At 46.8% G+C, this 24826-nt stretch overlaps 1 protein-coding gene and 2 long non-coding RNA genes across 6 annotated transcripts; 1 reads left to right on the top strand and 2 right to left on the bottom strand.

The window, feature by feature from the left end:
• Positions 1-1117: 1117 nt before the first annotated feature.
• LOC135322136 (uncharacterized) lies at positions 1118-11900 on the bottom strand. The gene is made up of 3 exons (XR_010382483.1): positions 11845-11900; positions 3713-6907; positions 1118-1366 (listed from the first exon to the last, which is right to left on the bottom strand). It is a non-coding gene; the product is annotated as an uncharacterized LOC135322136 (long non-coding RNA).
• On the top strand, positions 11763-21480 carry NAPSA (napsin A aspartic peptidase). 4 transcript variants are annotated; one of them, XM_064489803.1, is made up of 9 exons: positions 11774-12064; positions 15984-16125; positions 16220-16343; positions 16541-16683; positions 17055-17254; positions 18489-18611; positions 18830-18974; positions 20874-20972; positions 21179-21480. In XM_064489803.1, exons 1-9 carry the CDS (start codon positions 11976-11978, stop codon positions 21368-21370), a joined length of 1257 nt encoding a protein of 418 aa, XP_064345873.1. In that variant the 5' UTR covers positions 11774-11975; the 3' UTR covers positions 21371-21480. The 4 variants fall into 4 exon arrangements, with proteins under 4 accessions (XP_064345875.1, XP_064345876.1, XP_064345873.1 ...); XM_010993149.3 differs by having other exon boundaries at positions 11782-12064; positions 16541-16659; XM_064489805.1 differs by lacking the exon at positions 16220-16343 and having other exon boundaries at positions 11763-12064.
• Positions 20385-23782, bottom strand: LOC135322134 (uncharacterized). Its single transcript, XR_010382480.1, has 2 exons — positions 22951-23782; positions 20385-21569 (listed from the first exon to the last, which is right to left on the bottom strand). It is a non-coding gene; the product is annotated as an uncharacterized LOC135322134 (long non-coding RNA).
• Positions 23783-24826: the final 1044 nt, after the last annotated feature.

Raw genomic sequence — 24826 nt, 5'->3', positions numbered from 1 at the left:
AGTACAACCTAAAAGTTGAGAAATATATTTGGGCAAACTTCCTGAGGATCTCAAAGTAGAGAGACAGCCTCTCAGTACTGAGACTGACTGCTGGGGGAAGCAGGGAGGCAGGAGCTGGGATATAGGAATTTTGCAACAAAAACCAGGTAGTCCGAACGTCAAGATTACTGTTTTGTGGAGGAGGATATAGCTCAGTGGTAGAGCGCATGCTTAGGATGCAAAGTCCTGGGTTCAATCCCCGGTACCTCAAAAGAGTACTGTTAATTAAAGAAAACTGGACACGTGAGTGAATCTTGTACTTTTCTATGTATGGGAAGATGCAAGAGTCTGGGCTCATTGAACTCATTCCTTTGATATGCATCTTAGCTGTCTAGGGCCAGTGTCCTGTTCTTTCCCATCCTGAGTCCCCTCAGGGAGCACATTTTGGGGCGGCTGTAGTAGCTGCAGGCTTGATGGCCACAACATCCTTTGTTTACTAATATGGCAGGCAGCATTCTTAGTCCACACTCAGAATACTTAAATGGATCGATAATAGACATTGTTCCAAAGTCTTTCCCCCATGGTAATCAGATCTATATTGAGCATATATGCATTTTTTTAATGGTAGTATATGCCCCATGCCGTTTTGTAGCTTGTTCTGTCCATTCCATCATGGCCTTTAAGCTGTGTAATTGTCCATCCAAGAATGTTACCAATAAAACAAGTGGCTAAGACAGGCATCAGAGGATGGCTGAACCAGTGTCTCTGTCACTTCCTTGCTGTGTAATGTTGAGCCAAGCTGTTTACTATCCTTGTGCCTCAGTTTGCTCATCTGTAATTGGGAACAAGAGCTCACTGCATTGTCATTATTATTAAGTGAGGTAAAAAGCACAAATAGGGCCAGGCTCACGTAAAGAACCCAGTATGTGGGAGCTATGTTTAATCTGGTAAAAGGTAATGTTTTTAACTTCTCACTGTTGGAAAAGTGCAAAAGGCTGAAACAGATGGAAGATGGATGACAGTTTTGGGGCAAGTCACATCACTCTCAGTGTTGCTGAAAGGCCAGCCTCTGTATACCGATAGCCAAACTGAGACCCCTAGACAGAATTTTGGGAGAATCAGAAAAGAATAGCTTTATTGTTTTGCCAGGGAAACAGGAGTCACAGCAGGCTAGTGCCTTAGAGACTGTGAATCCATCTTGGGGTTAGAATTATTCGGTTTAAAAAAAAACTGGACAGAGCAGAAAGATGATAACAATCAGGGTGTTTTGCAGGGGGCTGTATTCTTCCATCTTGATAAGACCTTGTTGACATCATGGGGAAAACTCTGGAGGGACCGTCCATTCTTTTGAGGTTATCAGCCTATGACCTTCTTCCTGGAACACCTTCTGGGTTAAAGTGAAAGAGTGAGAGGAAAAAAAAAAAAAACCTAACTGACAAAATGGTTTCTCTCACACTAAAGCACACTGTAGCTTGATTCTGTAATAGAAAAGAACAAATGTGACTCCATATTAGATCTGTTCCTTTGACCTTAACCCCATGCTCTGTTTCCTAGGCTTAGTCTTGCTGGTTCTGCACCTTTTGTAAAAGAACTGTAGCCTGAACTATACAGGATAACCAATTCTCAAGGTTCTAACCTTTAAGGATAGTAACACTTTTCCATTTATATAAAGATAACAAGTTGCAGAATAGAAAATAACATTTGTTTTGCTGGAGATTTACAAGGACATCATGATCTGACCCAAATGGACAGCTACAAAAGCAAAGGATTCCAAGAACAAAGAATTCCTACACCAAGAACTTTGCAACAACCAAGCATATCCCCTTCCCTTTTAGTATAAAAGGAGCCTGAATTCTGACTTGGGGAAGATGGTTCTCTAGGACATTAGTCTGCCATCTTCTCAGTCTGCTGGCTTTCTGAATAAAGTTGCTATTCCTTGCCCCAGGACCTCATCTGCCGATTTATTGGCCTGTCGTGTGGCAAGCAGAAAGAGTTTGGGCTCGGTGACACTGGGAACCTAAGAGTTTCCAAATCCTGGAGGGTTCAGGTAGAGAGAAAAGATGGTTCAATTCTATTTACAGGTGTAAATTGAAGGTTTTCTTATATCTAGAAAGCATAGATTAAAACTTTCAGACAAAGACCAAAAATTATAACTATACTCATAAGTTTGCTCAGTCCTATGTGATGGATCTATATTCTTAATCTTTTGTTAACAGTTTTATGAAGCCATCAGATTTTCCACTAGAATTCTTTCATTTCTTACCCAGTTCAGCAGTATGACCTGAAAGTCACCAGAAATCTGTACTTGTCAAAAAGTCCCTTCTCTGAATTTTCTTGAAGATGAAGCATTTTTTTGCAAAAGCATCAGAGTACAAAATAATTGTCCATAAATGACAAAAGACTTACAATGCAATTGAAAAGAAACTTGGCTACTGCTGTGACATACACTAAAATTATGACTAATTATCATTTACCATGACATACCAGAATTTGAGGAATTCCATATAATTTCCAGAATGCATATTAATAATGTTTACCAATGATACAATCAAAGAAGTTTTTATCAACACTTATTTGACAATGTTTCCCACCTAACTGAACAATACCACGTAAGCCCAATTAGTTTAATTAATTTTTTTTTTAGGTTTATTTATTTTTGGAGGAGGTACTAGGGATTGAACCCAGGACCACATGCATGCTAAGCATGTGCTCTACCACTGAGCTGTACTGTCCCCTGTAGAGATTTCTTTAAAGGTCTAAAATTAACCAGTTTAAAATTAACCTATAGTTGGCCTTAAGTGATACTTGTGCTTGAATAATGGGGAAAGCCACCTTGAAGGAACAGAAAGCCCTGACTAGATCCAATTTATATGACCACATTGTTTAAGGGTCTCGCTTGCTCGATCTAGCTTGACCACATTGTGTTAGCCTGACTACAGTGTTTAAGGGTCTCTAATTACCTGATCTTGTTTTTGCAAAGTGTTTGTTCCGCAGAGCAGAAAGAGCAGGAAGCCAGCAGGAACCCAAGCAGGAAAAGAGCAGCAGATGGAAAGAGGACAAAAAGCCACAAAGAAGACAGATAAATGGACCCAGCAGAGACCCCAAGGGCAGGAGTTCTTACGTCAAGCCACCTGGGTCCTTACACTTGAGTGTCTTTTCCTCTTTTGAGCAATCAAACAGCTTTCACTCTGCCCCTTTGTCTCCACTGTGAATTTTTTCACGGCCAGAAGACACGAACCCACTCTTTGGTGTTCTCCCCTTTATAGGGGGCTTCCTCACCCGATAACAGAGGTACCATAAAAGTATTATATGTAATGTTGATGACTCTAGAGACATGTCTGTATTAATCAAACCAACAAGCTTAAGCTAACTTTAATGCCAGATATTAATTCAGTACTATTTCCCAGATCACGTGGACTGTACTCATGCCTTTTGAGTGGAAAGGCAGTTCAGAAGATTACTAGAATGAGTACTCAAAGGAGAGAAGGGAGCAGTACTTAAAATGTCAGGTGCCTTTTATCACATGACTTTCATTGGCCTTCTACAACAGATCTTTCAATGAGACTATTTTGGAATTTTGAAGCCTTTGGGGAACTCCACATACCAATTAAAACAGGTGGAATGGTTTAAGATGAGTGCGCTCTAAAATTTTAACAATTTAGAGGATTCTCCAATTCAAAGGATCCACGGAGTTAGCCCTACATATTTATTTTTCCCTGCTAAAACCACTTACCACTGTTGTTTCCAGTAGATCCCGCAGGCACAGAGGACTGCTGGCCTTAACAACAGATAGGCCACAGGTCTTGGCATGTCTCCGAGCACCTGGACAGGTGCTCCCAAGGTGAGTCCTTGTCTTTCATGCACATAATACTTGAATTCTTCCTGTTAATCTGGTGGACCTAGGGCAGGCGCTGTCGTCAATTTGGTTTGAAGTCTTTCAAATGCTTTTTGGCAGTCACCAGGCCAAACCGGAGGTTTGCTGTCTGTGCCTTTGAGGGCCTCATATAATGATAATGGTTTGACCATGAGGCCAGAAGTTAGGAATCCAGATATGACAAAAGCCTGCCATTCCCAGAAACCCACGAAGTTGCCTTCAGCTTTTGGGAACGTGTAAATTAAGACCAGCTGGATTTCCATGAACAGTACTGGGTCATGACCCTTAAAATAGGACCTTGCCATTCAAAAGCAAATAGCAATTGTGATTTCTTCTCAAGGGGAATACAAAAGAAGGGCTATTTTAATCTTTTTTTTTTTTTTTTTACTGGTTCAATCCCCAGTACCCAAGTATGCTAAGCATGTGCTCTACCACTGAGCTATATGCTCCGCCCACCCAGGTCCCTCTTCTTATTTGACCTGGTCTGAAATTTTGGGCAGTCTTTATTCCAATGCCCTTCTTCTTTGCAATAGGCACATTGGTCTCTTTCTAGTCTAGGGCACGCTTTCTTTTTCCCTTTGGACTTGGTAGTAGAATTGCCCTTGAAGGGGTCCCGGTTGTCTGCGGCAGCTTCCAGAACTTTAATAGGCCTAGACTTGCATTCTTTCCTGGCACTATAGACTTTCAAGGAGGTTTCTACCAATTGTCCTGAGTTCATCGTGACTCCCCCATGGCTCTTATTTAGTTTTCTTTTAATATCTGGGGCACTCTGGCTGATGAAAGTCATATTAATCATTCTGAAGTTCTCTGGGGCCTCTGGGTCTAGATCAGTGTATTTCCTATACGCCTGATAAATATGTTCCAGAAAAGCAAAAGAATACTCATTTGGCTCTTGTCGGAGCTCCTGTACCTTATTTGGGCTTCTTTGTTTTGGGAACCCTTTTCTTAGACCTGCCAAGACACAGCACCGGTAATGGGCCAACACGTCGTTGCCAGCGTCTGTATTAGGGTCCTAATTCGGGTTCGCGTCGGGGATCACCACACTGGGAGTCTGACCAGAGTCCCATAATAAAGATCTAAGGCTTCGCCTCCAATTTTTCCTGCCACTAGGTGTCGCTCGCGTCCCGCCAAAACCATATTCATTAAGAACTGGATCTCTACCCAGGTAGGATGAAATATGGCAAAAATCCAAACAAATCAGTCTTGGGGGGGGGGCTGTCTATAAGAAGGATTCCGGCTTTTCCAATTCATCAAATCTGAGGCAGAGAGCGGGCTATAGGGCCAGTAATATCCAGCGGGTTGTTCTTGTTTATCCATGCAGATCGGAAGCCGGAGCAAAAGAACTTGTCCTGTTCCGTTACTAGTGGGTCCCTGGCTGAAAAGGGTGCCCTGGCGGGTCTCTGAGGGGGAGAGCATACCTGTCCCCTGATATTAATCGGGGGGAAGGGGCTTTTAGGGGGCTTTACCCGCCCTGTTGCCTCTCCTGTCAGCAAGGGAGGACACAGCGGCTCGGGAGGGCTACTGCCTCCTATTGGAGGCGGCAGCGGACGTGCCGGCTGTAAGGCCATCGATGCATGCCCAGGGTTGGGATTAAATGGGTTCATCAAAGTTGTAACATCATTATCTGTCTGTTCATTGGAGGTTTGCGAATCCCCAAACACCGGAGGTGGAGGCTTCTTTTGTGCTCTCTGCATCAGCAACTTATTTCCTGCTCGTACATGTTTGTTAGGCAATTGCATAAAAGCCTGAACATAAGGGAATTCTCCCCACTTACCATTCCTTTGACAAAACAATCCCAGTTGCAAGATGGTGAAAAAATTCAGGCTACCCTGTGTCAGCCATCTCTCTTCACTCTCCAGGACGTACATTGGCCACACAGTGTTGCAATAGAATACTGTCTTTTTCTTAGACGTAGAACTATAGCTATAGTTTGACCAATCTGCTAAAATTCTTCCCAAGGGGCTGGCTGGTGAAATTCAAGAGGTGCCACCGTTTTGATCTTCTAAGTGCGGGAAACACAATTCAGATTTCGGTCAGCAAATGAAAGGTTTTAAAAAAATCACAACAAAACACAAAGACCTCAAACCTAGTCCCACTAAGCCCGAGGCCAGTATCCAAACGGCGCCACCATATGGGGAATCCCTAGCTTGAGAGTTTCCCCAAACGGATGGAGTCAAAGGGGCCTCCGTGTGCACGCCGGAGGACTTACCCTAATTCTGGCCGAGGATTCGCGACGTCTTTTTCTCTACTTTTTTCCTTCCCCAAACAGTTCCCTTGCAGCAGGCAGTCCAAGCTGGTGCAGGTGGGGGGAAGAGGGAGAGTTCCCGAAACGAAGGCGGCTTGGGCAGCTGCTGGAGCGGTCCCTCCTCCGTTCCCTAGTCCCGCCTTGAAGTTCCAGTAGCTGGGACGGCGGGTCAGAGTCCGACCCAGGGCTTAACCCAACCAATCAGGACCCTAGCGATCAGGCCTCTCAAGGCATCTTCCAACCTTCCGCTCTCCAGAAGGAGGCCGGTGTGGGGACGGCCTCTAGGAGGAGGATCCGATCAAGCCTGGGCGTCCCCGACGAAGGTGGGAGAATGGGGGGTAGGGGGGATGGGTTTCTCGCGGGTCCTGCGCGGTGGCCAAACTTGTTGAGGAAATCCAGCCTCTGTACCCTGATTGCCCAACTGAGACTCCCAAACAGAGTTCTGGGTGAAGCATAAAATCATTATTTCTTGGCTGGGCAAAAGAGGTCACAGTAGGCTAAAAGACTTCAAGACTGTGAGCTCCCTTTGGGAAGGGGTAGTAGGGAGTTTTATAGCAAAAGTCCAGGGAACAGTGCTTCTGATAAGGATCTGGGCTGCATTCTTTTCCTTTTGACACAGCTGCATCGGCCTCAAGGAAATCTGGTGATGGGACCTCCAGTTTCTGCGGTATCAGACCAGGACCTCCTCCTCCTCCAGCGGGCAGGGGTCTGGTGTTTGTTTTCTGCCCTGGGGGTTAATGAAACTTATCTCTAGACATTCCTGTGCCTGGAACAAAGGATGCTCAGGGAGGGGTCTGTGGGCTTTTGCTCTAAGAAAAGAAAAAAAATTTGTGCTGTTTAAAATCAATCTTAAGCATGATTTAGCATGAGAAAAGCCATTTTAAGTGAGGTTACACTATCTCTGGCAGGGGGCAGTCAGAGAGGAATAACTTGGCTTCTTGGAGTCAGCATTTTAGGCAGCAGGGACAAAAACAGGGAGGCTTGAAAGAGATGGATGTGGACTAGGATTTCAGTTCAAGAAACCAAGGAGGAAAAGTTTAAAAATTAAAAAAAAAGTTTTTTAAATTGCTGCCTTGGGGAAGGTGCTTAGTAAATGCTTGCTGGACCACAGTCAATTAAGTTGAATTAAGATGCTGTGAAAGAATGCTGTAGCCATCAAGTCATCAGCCAGTACGGCCACCCCTTGACAGTGAGCAGCGGGAATCAGGATGCAGATGAGCAGGCAGCCAGGTCTCTGCAGCTGTCCCCAGTCATGCCCCCTGAGCGGACTCAGGGTAGGGGAGAACGGGACACTGGCCCTAGACAGCTAGGTGCCTATCAACGGAATGATTTCAATGAGCCCAGACTTTCTTACCTTCCTATACACAGAAAAGCGCCAAACTCTTTAACTTGAGATAACTGATTTTCTTTAATTACCAGTAATCTTTCGATATTCTGGCTACTTGGTCTTTGTTGCAAAAACTGATGTAGCCTGGCTTCTCCCTTGCCACTTTAGAACAGCTTCTTAGAGTGATCTGAGATGCTGTGTCCCGGGCTTGAGTCCTAAGAAAATCTGTCAAATAAAACCTAACTCTCCAGCTTTCAGGTTGTGCATTTTATTTCAGTCGATACAAATCAAACTGTATTATCAGATAGACTGATCAGAATTTATTTTCCCTGGACTGAGTAGATAATCATAAGGCTTTACATTTCTAGCTGTTAGGAGTATACTTCACAGAGTTTGAATAAATCATAAACTAGGACTCTTAAAAAGAAAAAAAGAAAAAGAAACCGATATAGGTGGTGAGGAAAGATAGGCTCTTGACTGAGAAAAGAGGCCTACACCTCCACCATGTGACCATTTATGAATTTGCAGGAGAGACCTGTTACGGAAATGACAGGCCAGCCAAGAAACAAGCCCCACTCGGAGGGTTGGAGTACTCAGATTTATTACGCCGGCGGGCTCAGAGGGGCTTCTGCTCTGAAGCTCTGAGCGCCTCCAAGACGTGTGCATGAGGTTTTACAGGGTTAATTACAAGCTTGGGGTATTCGGCCAATAGGTGTGGAACAGCTTTAGCAGCATCATGATCACAAAAGTAGAGGCAGGGAGGCAGCAAATCAACATTCCAAGGCCAGATATGTCTCTCTGAAAATCCAGCTGGCTAGCAAAAAACATGAGCAGGGAATCAGCAAACCGACACTTACTAACTTATATTCACGAGTTAGCTTGTTAGCCGAGCCTGTCTTTTCCTTCTCAAACCTTTTAGAAACCACTTAATCTTCAAGAGGAAGAATTGGGACTGTGTGATGCAGAATCTGGGTGGAGGGATTCAGAGGTGTCAAGATTGAGTACTGAAGCTGCTGAGACAGGGGAGGGGGAGAGGCGGTGAGAGTTACTGTAGAGAAACTGGCCATCTGCTGTGTCAGGGAAATCTCTCAGAGCAACTAGCACTCAGAGTGGATTGTTTAAAGTATTTATTGAGACTTTGCTAGATGCTAGGGACAGAGTGGCAAATGAAACAGACCAAGATCCCTGCCCTTGTGGAGATCAGAGTCTAATGGGGAGAACAGGTGTTAAAGATAATAAGTAAATTACCAGTATAGAAAATATGACTGGGGAGTGGGTATAGCTCAATGGTAAAGTGTGTACCAAGTATGCCTAAGGTCCTGGGTTCAATCCCCAGTATCTCCAAATAAGTATATGAATAAATAAGTAAGTAAATAAACAAAAACCTAACTACCTCCCCAACCCACCCCACAAAAAAGAAATTATCACCATAGCTTACTACTGATAACATTAGTTAATGTCATGTTAATTTCAGTTAAGGAAATTTTAGAAGATCTCAAGTGCTAAGGGAAAACTATTGGAAGGAGGAGGGGGAGTGATTCTGGAGGGAAAACACTTGATCAGAACAGCCTGTTCAAAGGCCCTGAGGCAGGTTATTGATCTCACCAACATTTTTATGTAACTATACTAAAAAGAAAAGAGAAGAGTGTATGGAAGAAGTGTGGGCAGAGGGAGGGAAGAGAGCTAAACTCTTACTTTCCACCATGGGAGAGCAGAGGATGTCTAAAGCTGACAAATCAAGAAGTAGCAATAGAAATATGTTACTTAGAGACATGGAGATATGCCAAAATGATCAGTTAGAAGGTGGAAGTGATTGCCTCTTGGGAGGGAAAGAATTGGAGGAAAAGAGATGGTGCAGGACTCATTCATCATCCTAAGTCTTGTAGAGTTATTTGAGTTTTTAAGGAGTCTCAAAATGTGTCTCTTTGTGTTATATGTGTTTGTATGTATATATGTATGCAAAAGAGAAAAGAAACTCCTGAAGGAAGAAATATAAGTGGCAAAAAAAGAAAGAAAGAAAGAAAAATGCTCAACAGCATTTATAATCAGGAAAATTAACATTTTAGTCTTTTCTTTTTTTCCCCCATCAGATAACAGGTCGCATCAGTGAGATTATGGGGAAGTTGAGGTTATTATCAACCCTGATGTTGGAGGCATACATCATTACAAGTTTTCTGGGGAGTAATTAAGCAATATGTATTAAAATCTACCAATTTACTGGGGGGGGGAGGGTATAGCTGAAGTGGTAGAGTGCATGCTTAGCATGCCTGAGGTCCTGAGTTCAACCCCCAGTACCTCCTTTAAGTATAAATAAATAAACTTAATTATTTCCCTCTACCAAAAAAAATTAAAAGTAAAAAAAAAAAATTCTACCAACTTACATCCAGGTCCTTGGTGGTGCACAGAAATTGACATGTAGGTATTACTGGATCAAGCACATGGAAAAATATATTTATGGATGATTACTGCAGCATTGTCTATAACGTTGAAAAGTGGAAACAATTTACATAGGGCCTGGGTTCTATAAATTGTGTTACATTTATGCTCTGGGATACTGCGTAGCTGTTTAAAGAATGAGTTATGCTGAGTATAAGGGATGAAGGATACTGATGTCTGCAACTTAGTTGGAAATCAAGAAAATGAGATGGACAGAGGAATGGACACAGCAGCATTTCTAAACCTTGGAACTATTGATATTTGGAACCGGATAATTCTTTGCTGGGGGAGACTGTCTTGTGCACTGTAAGATGCTTAGCAACTTCCTTGGCCACTACCCACTAGATGCCAGTAACACCCTTACCCCAGTTGTGACAACCAAAAATATTTCCAAACAATGCTAAATGTCCCCTGGAGGGAAGAAATCTCCCCAGTTGAGAACCACTGGGATAAAGAGATGGAGAGTTGCATAGACATGTGATACAGCAAAGATAGCAGAGTTCATGTTAGAATGTATATGGCTGTTCAGTGTACAATTCTTTCAATTTAGCTCTGTGTTTGAAAGTTTTCATAATTGAACATTTGAAAAAAAAAGAATGAGGTAAATCTCTATGCTCTGACTTTAACAGACATGCAAAGACATAAAACTAAGTGATAAAAATTGGACACAAAAGAATTCATGTAATGCATTTTATGTGACATTCAAGGTGAAACTGATCTGTGGTCATAGAAGTCAGGGTATTACCTTTGGGGGACACTGGGGAACAATGAAAGAGAACCTTCTAGAGGGCTGGAAATGTTCTCTTTCTCCATCTAGGTGGTGGTTACTCAGATATATACATATGTAAAAATTCACCAAGCTGAAGTGTTTACAGGTGAAGAATATGATGTCTGCGACTTGTTTGAAGTATATGTAGTAAAAACAAGGGTTTCTGCATGAATAGAGGGCTAGACAGCCAGACAGATGTGCAAAGAAGAAAAGTCAGTGAAATATGTTAATTGTGTCTAGGTGGTGGGTCATGGGGGTTCACTATATAATCCTTTCAACTATATGCTTGAAAATCTTCATAATAATATGTCAGGGAAAATAAAGCCATCGTGCTGTAGACTTACGATGTGTACATTTTACTTTAAGTAATATCTAAGTTTTTATAAGTCTGAGGTATATGGTTAAATGGGGAAAAAATTGCTGATCAAGAAGAAAAATCTGCTTTTATTTACTTTAAAAATATATAGGCTGATATTACATGTAAATCTAAGCTAGAAAAGCAAAAAGATTGAACAGAGCTTCTCAGAAATGCTTGTGGTCCCATGATCCATGGGTTTGTTTTAAAATGCAGATTCTGGGGCCCTTTCTCAGGCCTTTGGAATATATATATATTTAAATATACATATATATTTTGATGGAGGTTGGACCCTGGATTAGGCCCAGAACCTCGTGCATGCTAAGCAGGTGCTCTACCAGGGAGCTACACCCACTTCCCCGGCTGCTCCTTAATGTGTGAGAAACTTAACTTCGAAGAGAAGGAACAGGCCGAGACACAGAGACACTGCAAACTATTTGTATACTTTTTCAATGGTGGGGGGGCTATGGACGCTTTTTATTTGTGTGTGTGTTTCAGTATTTTCCAAATAAAACCATAAGAGTTGGGGATCCTGACACTCTAGCAGTTCCACTTAAGATGGGACAGAAGGCGTCTAGTCTGACCCTCTTTCCCTTCCCCCAGACCCTTCACAAACGCCCCGCCCATCCTTTCGCTTACCCAAGAAAACCCTTGTGGTTAATGAGTCACAGAAAAATGAAGTGAAAGTTGTAAGTAAAAGCGAGAGTAGCTAAAGAATGGAGGGGGGAGGGGCGCAGGAGACCCTCCACCACCACCACCAAAATTGGGAGTGAGATGCGCTAGTGACCTAGGATAATACTTCAGGCGACCCTACAAAAATACTCCACATGTTCCTCCAAAAATACCACCTGTAACCCACCTGTAGCTCCGGAGTCACCCACCGGAGAGACTTCATGTCCTTGTTGCCTCTGAAACCCAGAGGTGGGCGGTGAACAGGGCGGAGTCTCAGGGGAAAGGAAACGGAGCCGTTGGACACCTAGGTCCACACGCATGTCCCCAAAGATGTCTCTGCCACCGCTGCTGCTCCTGCTGCTGTCACCGCTGTTGACCTTGGAGCCCGCCGGGGCCACGCTTATCAGGTACTGGGGACCCCCACCACCCCAAATCGTGGGGGTGGGCTCTCTCCCTCTTGCCCTTCAAGTTTGAGGCTCCCCAGTTCAGTGACTCCCAAACCTGGCCCCCCAGGGCCCATGAGTTGTGTCTCCAAATTGGGTTCTCACCTCTGAGGGCTCCATCCTGTTCTCCCCTAAGACTCAAGCCAATTGGGTCCAAGATGCTCTACCCTGGAACTCTTGACTGGGGACTGTCCCAATCTTCTCAGTACACATTTTTGGGAGGACTCTGCTGATCCCAGCCTGAGCTTTGATGATCAGATACTGAGATCTCCAGGCATGTGATACCCTTCCTCCAGTAGATCTTGGAGACCCAAGTCTATGACATTTAAATTGAGACTACCCCAGATTTGTATCTTCCAAACTATTTAGGTCTCAAGAAGTCCAGGTTGGGGGACCCCTAGACCCCCTTCACCTCTGGTGCCTCCCCCAATCTCTCCTGTCCTCTCTTCTGTTCTCCCACCCCCTGGAACTCTTGATGGGGGAAAGAGGGCTACTTTTCCAGGAAACATTTTTCTCCACTTCACATTCTTAAGCCTCTTGAAGACTGAGACATGAGGGGTGGCAGCAAAGATGTGGGGAGAGCAGGGCCTCCAGGAGCAACTACAGGCAGGTACAAATATATTACTGCACCTGATGTTTGCTAACCTGGTTTTTGAGCCTAACAAATCATGGCCACTTCTCAAGTCAACACAAAGAGCAGTGATTCTCCGAGTGTTGACTCAAGACCCACAACATCAGCATGAGCAGGACCTGGGAACTCATTAGAAATGCAAATCTTTGGGCTCTGACCCAGGCCTACTCAGTCAGAAATAAACAGTTCTGAATTTTAACTAGCCCTCCAGGTCAGGGATTGGCAAAATACTCAGCTCCAGGGCCAAATCCTGCCAACCACTTGTTTTTGCAAATAAAGTTTAATGGAACTCAGCCACCTTGAATTGTTTACATGTTGCCTATGGCTGCATTTGTGCTGTATTGACAAAATTGAGTCATTGCAATAGGGATGGATGGCCCGCAAAACTTTTACCAAAAACTTTGCCTGCCATCCCTGCTCTAGGTGAATCTGCTTCAAAATCAATCTGAGAAACCACTGGCTTAGAGAGCTACTTTCCACTTTTTAGTGGTTAATAGATTCCATTCTATGCATGTTCCGTCGCAGAGCTGAGTTGTACCCAGTGTTGGCCATTGGATGGATGCCAGCTTTCAAAATTAGACACATCCTCATAAACACATCCTTGTGCACTTGTCCAATGATCTCCTATAGATGTTGCCAAAAACCCAACCTCTGAACCCCAATAGCCAAATTGAGGCTTGGAGGCAGAGTTTTGGGAGAATCAAAAAAGAACAGCTCTATTGCTTTGCCAGGCAAAGGGGAGTCACAGCAGGCTTGTGCCTTAGAGACTGTGACTCCATCTTGGGTTTGGTGTCCTGAGGTTTTATAGAAAAACAGGATGAAACAGAAAGGTGACAACAATCGGTGTTTTCCAGCGTGTTGTATTCTTCTTAATCTTGATGAATCCACCTGAATCTCATGGAGAAACTCAGGAGGGTCTGTTCATTCTTCTCAGGCTATCAGCCTGTGACCACCTTTCTGGAATACAGCTTCTGGGTTGAAGGAAAAGCTATCTTAGATGAAGAATGTATATGGAGTGGAGAGTATAATGGAAAGGCTGGTGGTTGTTTAGCACAAATGCAGTTGAGCAAGTGAAGCAGATATGGGGGCTTGTCAGAGAAAAGAGAAAAACAAGTTGCAAGAATTTTAAGTCAGAATGAATCAGAAAACAGCTTTAGCATCAGGGAAGCCATTCTGTTAGTTTCCTACTCTTTCAGAGATGAACTCCTAGAACTGAAACTGAGTTGTGTTGAAACTGAGTTGGGTTAAACATTGTGTACAATTTTAAGGCTCATGAAAGTATTACCAAACTGTCCTCCAGAAAGTTTTTTATCAATCTACACCTCCTAGACAACAGAGAGTATTGGTAATTCTTTGCCAATCTGCAGGGCAAAAAAAAAAAGGTCACCCACTCTTGTTATTTGTATTTCTCTGATGACTGTTGGGGTTGAATATCCTCCCCTATGTTTAGAAGTTGTACTGCTTTCAGAGGGAAAGGTATAGCTCAGTGGTAGAGCACTGTGCTAAGCATGCACGAGGTCCTGGGTTCCATCCTCAGTACCTCCATTAAAAAATAATAAATAAATAAACTTAATTACCTCCCACGATCCCCCCAAAATTTTGAAGTAATTTAAAAAATTTTAAAAAGTTGTACTGCTTTTGAAAATTACCTGCTTATTTCTTTTGCCAATTTTCCTACTTAATATCAAAGAATTGTGAAGTTAGCTTAGCACAGTTTCACAGCTGCTGGTAGAAGACACAAGACTCCCAGGTCGGAGACAAAAGACAGTTCATTACTCTCAGCAATAGCGGTAGACAGAATATCAGTGTTTGTGTCAATTTTCTGAGCCCCAGTTCCCATAGGGTGAAATAAAGGGGGCCCGGTAATGTCTGCTCAGGAAGTAAGGTGCATTACAGGAGGGGAAGCCTAGGCTTGGGGAACCTGAATCTTTTACAATGGGTCATACACCTGCTTGCCCTTTGCTCGAGAGAGAGACTCTCTCTTCCAAGGCTGTTCACTAAAAAAATCCTTGAAAAGACACTCTGGAAACAGGCAGTCTGTATCTCTGCAGAAACAGAAGAGACCCACGAAGAACTATCTCCCAGCACTGGATTGTTTGTCTTACTCTTACTGATTTATAGACACTCTACATTTTAGAGACATGAGCTCTTTAGCATACAACTTGTAATTATTTCCATAGATTTTTTAATTTTTGGTCTTTTAACTTTATTCACAGCTTGGTGTGCTGGGGAGAGAGAGAGTACAGAAGTTTACATTTTTAGAGTTGGCCTTAATATATCCCGCATGATTTTAAATTTTAAAAATGTATTTATTTATTTCTCTTGTTGAACATTTTTTTAAAATGGAAGTATAGTTGATTTTCAGTGTTGTGCTAATTTCTGGTGTACAGCAAATCCTCCACGATTTCTTTTCCTTTCTTTTTTTCTGGAGGGGGGAGGTAATTAGGTTTATTTATTTCATGGAGGTACTGGGGATTGAACCCAGGACATTGTACATGCTATGCATGCACTCTACCACTGAGCTATATTCTCCCTCCACCCCATGATTTCTGATCTTGGTATCATGCTTAGAAAAGCCATCCTTTCCCTAGAGTTATTTAAACATTTTGCTTCCTTCCAGTGCTCTTACAATTTCACATTGCACATTAAGTGCATTGTACATTTGAAATATCTGGAATCCACTTTAGTGTAAAAAAGCAAAATTAGGATTTGGTTCTTTCATTTTTTTTCTCCCAGTGCAATGGGAGAAGTATGTATAGGTTTCTGCCAAGGCTACTTTTATGTGAGGATCTTTGTAAAACCTTGTGTATGTCCATTCCCTGGGAATGACTTATTTTCCATTCTTTGGAGTGCCTTTTATTGAAATGTCTTCAGGAAAATGTCTGTTTGGTATGGTTTGCTCTTGGAGAGTCTGGGGAAATTTGTCATTGTGTTTTTTTGGTGGGGGGTGGTAATTAGGTTTATTGACTTATTGATTTATTTACTTATTTATTTTAATGGAGGTACTGGGGATTGAACCCAGGGCTTCATGCATGCTAAGCAGGCACTCTACCCCTGAGCTATACCCTCCCTGCTGTCATCATGGTTTGGTAGAGTTTCCCAAAAGATTGCCTTTGTCGGGCTTCTGGTAATGACTGTTATTATAGGGCCATGGAAATGTCCGCACTGTCATTATATCTTATTTGGGAAAGTCTGTTCTAGAGAATCTCCAGAAAGGGTAGATCCTTCACGTTGGTATGTCCTCCCCTATAGGATTCCACTTCGCAGAGTCTACACTGGACTCAGAACCCTGAACCCACTGAGGGGATGGGAGAAGCCAGCAGAGCCCCCCAGTTTGGGGGCCCCATCGCCTGGGGACAAGGCCTTCTTTGTGCCTCTCTCCAACTACATGAACGTGAGTCACAGCCCCACACAGCGACCCCCTCACCCCCCACTTCCTGCCCGCAAGTCAAGCTCTTCACCCACCATCTCTCCTGTTTTGCCGGCAGGCCCAGTATTATGGGCAAATTGGGCTGGGAACGCCCCCACAGAACTTCTCCGTCGTCTTTGACACTGGCTCGTCCAATCTCTGGGTCCCGTCCGTGAGATGCCACTTCTTCAGTCTGCCCTGCTGTGAGCTTTCATGAGGGGGAATTAGGCTGAATGGTGGTAAAGGGAGAAGGAGGTGGGGGTGCTGGACCCCGTCTTCCCAGGGGATTTTGAGGCTCTGTTCTTTTTCAACACACCCTTGCAGGTGAGTAGGCCAGACGGCAGGAGGCACTGAGGAGACTCTTCTCCCCCAGTGACACCTCCCTGATCTTCTGACCTAGGGTTCCACCACCGTTTCAACTCCAAAGCCTCCAGCTCCTTCCGGCCCAATGGGACCAAGTTTGCCATTCAATACGGAACTGGGCGCCTAGACGGCATCCTGAGTGAGGACAAGCTGACGGTGCCTGACCTTGGCCCCAGGAAGGCTAGAACCTAGAAGAGCTCTAAGATTATCTGATTTAGGGAGGGGCTGGAGGAGGCGGGGTCTCCTGGGTGAAGTGATGGGACTTCTGAATTGGGAGAGGCAGGACTTCCTGAGGAAGAGGGCGGGGCTTCCCAGGAAGGGGCAGGGCTGGCTGAGGAAGAGGGCGGGGCTTCCCAGGCAGGGGAAGGGCTTCTTGGAGAAAGGGGAAAGGCGCAAAAGCCTCCTTAAGTTACAAGTCAAAGCTTCCTAGGCAGTTGGAGTTGTTTCCATGTGTCCCCAGGCCTGGGATTCATGCCTTATTTGGGGAGATCTCAGAGATATGTCGGTAATATTCTCCCAGAAGTAATTTGCTCCATTTGAATCTACCCCAGATTGGAGGACTCAGAGGTGCATCCGTGATTTTTGGGGAGGCTCTGTGGGAGCCCAGCCTGGTCTTCACTTTTGCCCACTTCGATGGGGTATTGGGCCTCGGTTTTCCTGTTCTGGCCGTAGGAGGAGTTCGGCCCCCACTGGATATACTGGTGGACCAGGGGCTACTGGATAAGCCTGTCTTCTCCTTCTATCTCAACAGGTATTGGGGAAAGGTCTACCTTCCTATGAATCCTAGCCCCAACAAGGAAGTTCCACCCCTCCTTTAGGAAGTCCCACTTTCCACTCAGGAAGTCACTGAGCTATTTGCCATTGAGGAAGTCACCCACCGACACAGGAAGTTCCACCTTCCATTCCGGAAGTCATCTTCCCAATATAAGAAACACCAGAACCCTATTCAGAAGTCACACTCACTAAGCAACACCTTAAGACCAACTAAAGAAACTCACCAATATTTAAAATGCCCCGTATTTCCAACTCAAACTAGGTAAACAACAAGGTCCTACTGTATAGCACAGGGAACTATAGTCAATATCATGTAATAACCTATAATGGAAAAGAATATGAAAATATATATATATAAATGTATAACTTAATCACTATGCTGTACTCCAGAAGCTAACACAACATTGTAAATCAACAATACTACAATTAAACAACAACAACAAAAACTCAAACTAGGAAATTCCATGCCCTACCCAATCAAATACTGAATTTATCAATCCCATCTTCACCATAAAGAACCCCAATTTCATCTGAGAACACCCATCAGAAGTCAGGAATTGCCTGCTTGAATCTAAGAAATCCTATCCAGCTTTTAGGAAGCTCAAACTTGCTGTGCTCAGAAAGCCCCAGCACCCAGCCCCCAGCCCTGATCCAGGAAGCCTCCACCTTCCTTCCCGGAGGCCTATCCCCAACAGGCAGGAAATTCTATGCCTTCAGTTTCCCTGATGTCCAAGCCAAGAAGTCCCGCCCACCTACTACACTTCCAGGAAGTCCCTGCCCCTCCTTCCCATCACTCTCAGCCAATTGGGAAAGTCTAATTCCTCTGAATTTCAAGACCAGCAATTCAGAAAGTCTCATCATCCACCCAGGGAGCCTCATTACTCATAATCACACCTCCCAAGGCCAATTCAGAAACCCCAGTGCTCCACTTAAATTCCCCCTCAAAGTTCTCCCTTCCACAACCAAATCAAGAAGTCCCTTGCCCACTTCAAGGAGCCCCCGAAACCCTAAAATCCTAGCCTCCACTGAGAAAGCCCCATTTCTCTTGACTTCTTTCCTTGTTTCCAGTCCCAACATCAGGTCCCTACCTGCATCCCACTACCCCAACTAGAACCCAGAAACCACCCCATTGGCAGGAAGTCCCTTCCTTGGCCACTCCTGGGGCTGCCAGGAGAAATACCCATGACACTGAGAGCTCTCTGCCCCTGCAGGGACCCTGAGGCAGCTGATGGAGGAGAGCTGGTCCTGGGCGGCTCAGACCCAGCTCACTACATCCCACCCCTCACCTTCGTGCTGGTCACGATCCCTGCCTACTGGCAGATCCACATGGAGAGGTGAGGAACCTGGTGTCCCAGGTCTGGGAGGAGTGTTCTAGAGCCTAATGTCCAATATCCTGGAGAGAAGGGAGCTGAGGACCTGGACTCTTAAGTCTGATGGAGGAGGGGCTGGTGGTGGGAGGGGCGGTTGGATTCCTGGGTCTGAGGAAGGAGGGGGCCGGGGGTCTGGCCTCCTAGGATGCTAGCTCTAATGACTGCCTGCTTCCACCTCACAGTGTGAAGGTGGGCACAGGGCTGACTCTTTGTGCCCAGGGCTGTGCTGCCATTCTGGACACAGGCACGTCTCTCATCACGGGACCCACCGAGGAGATCCGGGCTCTGAATAAAGCCATTGGGGGAGTACCCCTGCTGATGGGGGAGGTGAGGACCCCGTGTATGGTGGCTGTGGGCTGGGAAGGCTAATAGGGATTTAATGGTGGACATTGGGCAGGATGCTCTGGCTCGAGGGTGTTAATCAGGTGGCTAGGAGGTATCCCAGGGCAGAATGCACTGGACCTTGGGAGTGACAGGCTGGGGGTTAGTGGGAGGAAGCAAGGACACCTCCCAAGTGTCTATTCTGAGCGACTTGGTGGTTGGGAGGGGATGATGATGCAGGTTTATTCGGGACTGGATGGGAGGGAGAAGCCTACCGATGTCTGGGGAAGGTGTGGAAGTAGCTCAGGAATCCTATTTAGGGGCCATCAGCTTTAGACAGTGATCAGAGCCATGCAGGAAGGGAGCCCTCCTAGGAGAGAGGAGGTCCCCGGAGCAGCCATGGGGGACACCTACCTGGAGTGAAGGGAGAGACAGGGTAGGAGGAGCCAGAGGGCCAGGAGGAGCACCTGCTGAGTGTAGGCTCTCAGAAGACACACACAGTGGCTTTGAGCACACACACAGCACAACAGAAGAGCAGCCCACCCACTCCCAGCTCCTGCAGCCCTGCAATTTCCGGGCAGGGCCTTCCAGGTCCAAATTTCTGCAACTCTACTGCTGTGCTACTTGGTACTTTTCAGAGGGTGGAGAAAACTAAGTTTCTGAGGCTCCGAGTCCAACGCCTGCGGTGTCTGTAGGCTTGTAAGGGGACCATGTAGATCATGGTGGTTACGGGCGTGGGTCGCCAGGGTTGGACTCTACCTCTGCCATTTACTAGCTGTGGCCTTGGACAAGTCACCTAACACTCCTTTGCCTCAGTTTCCTAATCTCTAAAATAGGGTTACTATCATTAGGAGTAACTTTAATCTTGCCAGTATCACTGGTATGTATATTTAATTAAAGCAAACTTTCCCCTACCAAATACTTAAAATAATGATTAAAGCCATTATTTTAAATAAATTAAAATAAAATAAAATAGGGTTACTAAGACTCACCTTTTAGGTATGTTGTGAATCGATTAATCCACTTAAGGTGCTTAGCACAACGCTCTGATGCCTGTCTGTCGTCGCCATGTCATCTCTCCTTTCAAGAGTTATGCACTCTCGATTCAACCTTGTTCTCACCATTCCTTATTTCCCCAACAAGGTAACTGCTATTGGTATTTAAGGAAGATAAATATCTCTGCAGTTATTAATAATATTATATTGTTAGGTATTTGGGAGTGGTGGGAATTGAGGCAAACTGGAAACCACATGCCCCATCCATCCAAAAAGGGCAATTCTCAGTTACTCAGTTCCAGCCAGGTATTGCCATGGAGGGAAAGCCAGATCTTCTGGTTTGTTGGAGAAACCCTAAAACATTATTTGAAAGCTCTTGGTTTGTAAATAATGCTAGCATTTACTAGGTTGTCAGGCAGTCTTTCAAGGTAATTCATTTATTTATCACACAACATCCCTGTGAGGTAGTATCATCTACATCTTCAGAGTGCAAACTGAGGCACAGAGAGGTTCAGTAACTTGCCTAAGATGGCACAGCAGCAGACTCCACAGGATACAACCTGTACCGTCATAGCATACCGCTGGTGATTAATGTTTAAAACATTTTGGGCACAGTATAAGACCAAGACGAATTAAATACACCTGTGGACTCAATAGGACCAGTTTTCGATTTACAATTAGAGGAAAAGAGGTTTTGATCAAATGGGAGCCTAGAGGAAGTGGCAACAACTCTATAGGAGTGAGGGAAGAGCCAGTAAGGCTAGAGAAGGCAGCAGAGCCGGCCACACAAGGCCCTGAATACCTAGCTACCCCAAACGGACATTATCCTATTGCTCTGGGGATCCTCGGAAAGAAATTGAGTGAGCAGAGTAGGAATCCCTCATCTCCACTTGTTCCTCTTTTCCTTCAGTACCTCATCCAGTGCTCGAAAATTCCAACGCTCCCCCAGGTCTCCTTCCGCCTTGGGGGTGTCTGGTTTAACCTTACGGCTCAGGACTACGTCATTCAGGTAGGTTGCCGTCACAATGAAGTCAGAGCGACGCAAGCCAATGGGGTTTGAGAGGATGGGTCTGGGAGGGAGACGTCACTAGGACCAAGCAGGGGCCACAGAAATATTTCTAGTGCCCGAGGGTAGTGGGCGGGTCGAAGCTTGGCTCCCAGGAAAAAGGAAGGCCCGCGGGCGTAACACCCATGTCTCGTTTTGTCGCCTTGTAGATTGCTCGGGGTGGCGTCCGCCTCTGCTTGTCCGGCTTCCAGGCTCTGGACATGCCTCCGCCTGCAGGGCCCCTCTGGATCCTCGGCGATGTCTTCTTGGGCAGCTACGTGGCCGTCTTCGACCGTGGCGACGGGAAAAGCCGCGCCCGAGTGGGGCTGGCGCGCGCTCGTGTCCGTGGGGTCGAACCGTGAAGCAGTGGGCTCGCGCAGGCGCAGTTCTCGGTTGAAGCCTGTTATGCGCATGCGTACCGGGTGATCGCCGAGGCCCCACTGCTCAGTAAAAATCCACTATCTCCATGGAACCTACTGGGTAGCTCCTTTCTTTCTTTCTTTCTTTCTTTCTTTCTTTTTTAAGCGCGTGATTTTTGCAGAGAAAAGTTAGTGTCCGGCTCTGTGGAGTTGAGGAAGACGGGAAATTAAAATGTATAACTCCTTTTCTCCAAGGCTCACACTGAAGCGTGGGTCCTATACTACGAAGCCCATGAAGCCCCTCGCCTACACTGCCTCTCTTCAAAGGCACCTGACGCCGCAGAGCATCACGGACGTTGTAGTCTAGGCCGTGTTCACGTCCTGTCGGGGGCGGGCGCAGCCACAACACGCGTGGGAGGCGACAGGTCGTGAAGGCGGCGACAGGTCGCGAAGGCAGCGACAGGTGGCAGTAGGGGGTGGCTGAAATCGTAAAGGGTTTTCCAACCCTTGTTCTAAGGGGAGGGGATGCCGTTCCCACAGATTTCATCTCCTGTTCCTCCTCTCTACCCTTGGGATTCCTGGACCCCAGGGCACACCATAAAGGCGGGGCTTGAAGCCCCCGGGTTGTGGGGGCCTGAGCTGTCCCTCCTCCGGCGATGATGTCACTCCCCCCCTCCGCAGCCTCTTGCTGCCCAGAGCTGCCGGGGCTGGGTCACCCCTCCCCCATCGACAGCCCCGAATTCCCCCATTCCTGCCCCGCCTCGACTTGGGGTGAGTACGGGGGAGGGGAAGACGGCTCAGGGTTGGGGGCGGTAAGACAGCCCAAATCCCAGTTTTGGAGGAGGGGGACTCAGGAGACGGGGACTCAAACATACAGCGGAGAGGTACTTGGAGAGTCTGCGGGCCGGGGTTGGGGTGGGGGGGTGGAACCGAGGATCATAGGCAGGGAGTCCCCATATTTTCAGCTTTAGTGCCTGGGAGGCCGTCTTTCCTGGATTTGGAACTGAAAGGAATTGGGGCGGAGGAACAAGGCAGGGGTCCTAGAAGTCAGGAAGGGGAAGATCCTTCCCCAATTCCAGGGCTTTGGGAAATGGAGGAGGGAGAGTTAGGAGGGGGTGCCGAGGATGAGGGAGGTGAGATTTCAGGGGCTTTCAGGAATTTTATGCCTTGAGGACCTGAGAAAGGATAGATTAAGAAGGAAGAGGAACAGACATTGGCTTCCCCTTTTCTAGTGTCTGTCGCCAAAAATCGAGCTCACTTCCCTGTGGTCTGTTTGTAGAGCTGGGTATCCCTTAACCCAAGCCCTCATCGTGTCTCCAGATGCCTCCCCCATGGGTGGAGAATTCAGGCGCTCAAATCCCCGTATACCTTGGTGGGGTCTGGGGAGGGCCATGTGGGAGTGACGGCATCCAAATTTCCCAGGGCCTGACGAAGTCTGGAACATCCTATTACGCCTTAACCGAGCCTCCTCCCCCTATCCCGTGGTCTCTAATCCCGAGTCTCAATCCATACTGTCCCCTATTCCCATGTCCCCACTGCCCCCCCATCCCCGCCAGCCCGCACCACCTCCCACACCTTCTGACCTCTGCAAAAACCGCTGATTTGGTAACTTGATCCCGTGCCTGGCTGCTGTCAATGCAGAAGAGAAAAGTAGAGTTGGGGTGGGTGTAGGGGGAGGGTATAAGGGAGAATGGCTGACTTAGGTCCTTACCCTAGCCCATACTGCCAGCCCCCTAGTGCTTATTCAACCCCTGCTCCAGCCTCCACCCCCACCCTCGACTTGCCCAGATGCCTCGCTCAACCCAAGCCCAATTACCCCACCTCAGGTTTCACTGCTTCTGCCTGGGGAAACACCAGAATTCGGGGCGGAGAAGAGTTGGATGCCTCAATTTCTTTTCTCTGCCCTCCTGGGTCCCATTGGGGGCTTGAAGACTGCCCGAGGATACTGGATCAGGAGGCAGTAGGGGAATCTAGTTGCAGGTGGGGAAGTTCGGGAAAACTACCTCTCTGGTCCGCAGGACAGGCCCCACTCTGCAACTCTCTGCAGTGACGCAGCCTCAAGTCCTGGCCAGTATGAGGGTTAGAGAGGGTGATGGGGTGGGAGCCAAAGAGAAAGGGACAAAGATCCAGAGACTGAAGGACAGCGGGACAGAGTCCCAAAGAAGTGGGACCAGAGACTCAGAAAGGGGTCAAAGAGGCACTGGGTGGAGGCGGGATAGAGACCCAGGGAAGGGAAAGAGAGAAGGAAAAAGGACAGAAAGAGAAAAGGCAGTGACAAAGGGGAGAAAACAGCTGGAGGAGGGGAGAAAGACTAGAAGGAGGTGGTCAACAAGAGCGAGGGGGACAGAGACCCAGATGAACGGGCAGAGACCCAGATGGATGGGCAGAGACCCAAAGAGAAGAGGGAACAGACCCTGGGGTTGGGGGTGGGGAAAGTGGAAGACAGAGACACAAAGAAGTGGGACAGACTGAAGGGAACAGAGACCAAGGGAGGTAAATCCAAGAAAAAGGTAAAGAGGCCAAGAGAAAGAGACTGGGAGTGGTGATACGGAGACAGTCGTGGGGAGAGGAGACTGAGGCTCAGAGAGAAGAGCGGCAAGACTCAGAATGAGGGGGACAGACTCAGAGAACAATGGTACAGAGACCCAGAGGGAGTGCAGAGACTTCGAAAGGAGCGGCCAAGAGTCTCAAAGGGGTGAGGGCAGAGACGAGGGGACAAATATTCAGAAAGAGGGGAGAAAAAGAGACTAAGAGACACAGAAACGGGAGAGAGGATGGGTAGGGAGGCGATACCAACCAGCCGCCGCACCTGCAGAGGGAGGCGGCGAGCCCGGGACAGTGCGGCGGGGACGCGGGTGGCCCCTGACCCGCCCCCTTCGCTCCCACAGGCACCGCCTTCTCCCGCCGCAGCCACTGGCCCCGCTTCTGCGCCTGCGCCCTAACACCTGCGTCTAGGCCAGCCCAGAGGGCGGGGCCTAACCCTCTCTGGGGCAGTCCTCCTAGCTCTGGCCCTGTCCTCCATTAGCCCCGCCCCAACTCTCCACCTCTGCCCTCCCACCTGGACTCTGACACCTACCCCCGCCCAATTTCCCCTTGGTCCCACCTATTGCCTTAGCCTAGCCTGTTCTCGGTGTTTTGGTTTCTCTCCTCCGCCTCCCTTAGTACACCCTCCTCACCAGTTCTCATCCATTCCTTGCTTGTCCTGCCTTCACTCCGCCGTTATCTAGACCTCATCCCCTTTCCCTCACCAATTGGAAGTTCTAGTCCCCTCCCTAAGGCCCTGATGACCCTTATGGCGCTCTTCCAGGTTCTCTGGCCCCCAAGACTCCCCGTTCTAGGTCCCACCGCTCCATCTAGCCTGGTAGCTTTGTACTTTTTGCAGGTCGCAACTTTTCCTTATCCATTCTCTACACTCTCTTAGTCCCGCCTCGCCTCCGCCTAGCCTTGTTGCTTTCAAGC

The sequence above is a fragment of the Camelus dromedarius genome, chromosome 9, assembly GCF_036321535.1.
Source record: "Camelus dromedarius isolate mCamDro1 chromosome 9, mCamDro1.pat, whole genome shotgun sequence".
Classification (NCBI taxonomy): domain Eukaryota; kingdom Metazoa; phylum Chordata; class Mammalia; order Artiodactyla; family Camelidae; genus Camelus; species Camelus dromedarius.
This window is presented reverse-complemented; position numbering and strand designations above follow the sequence as displayed.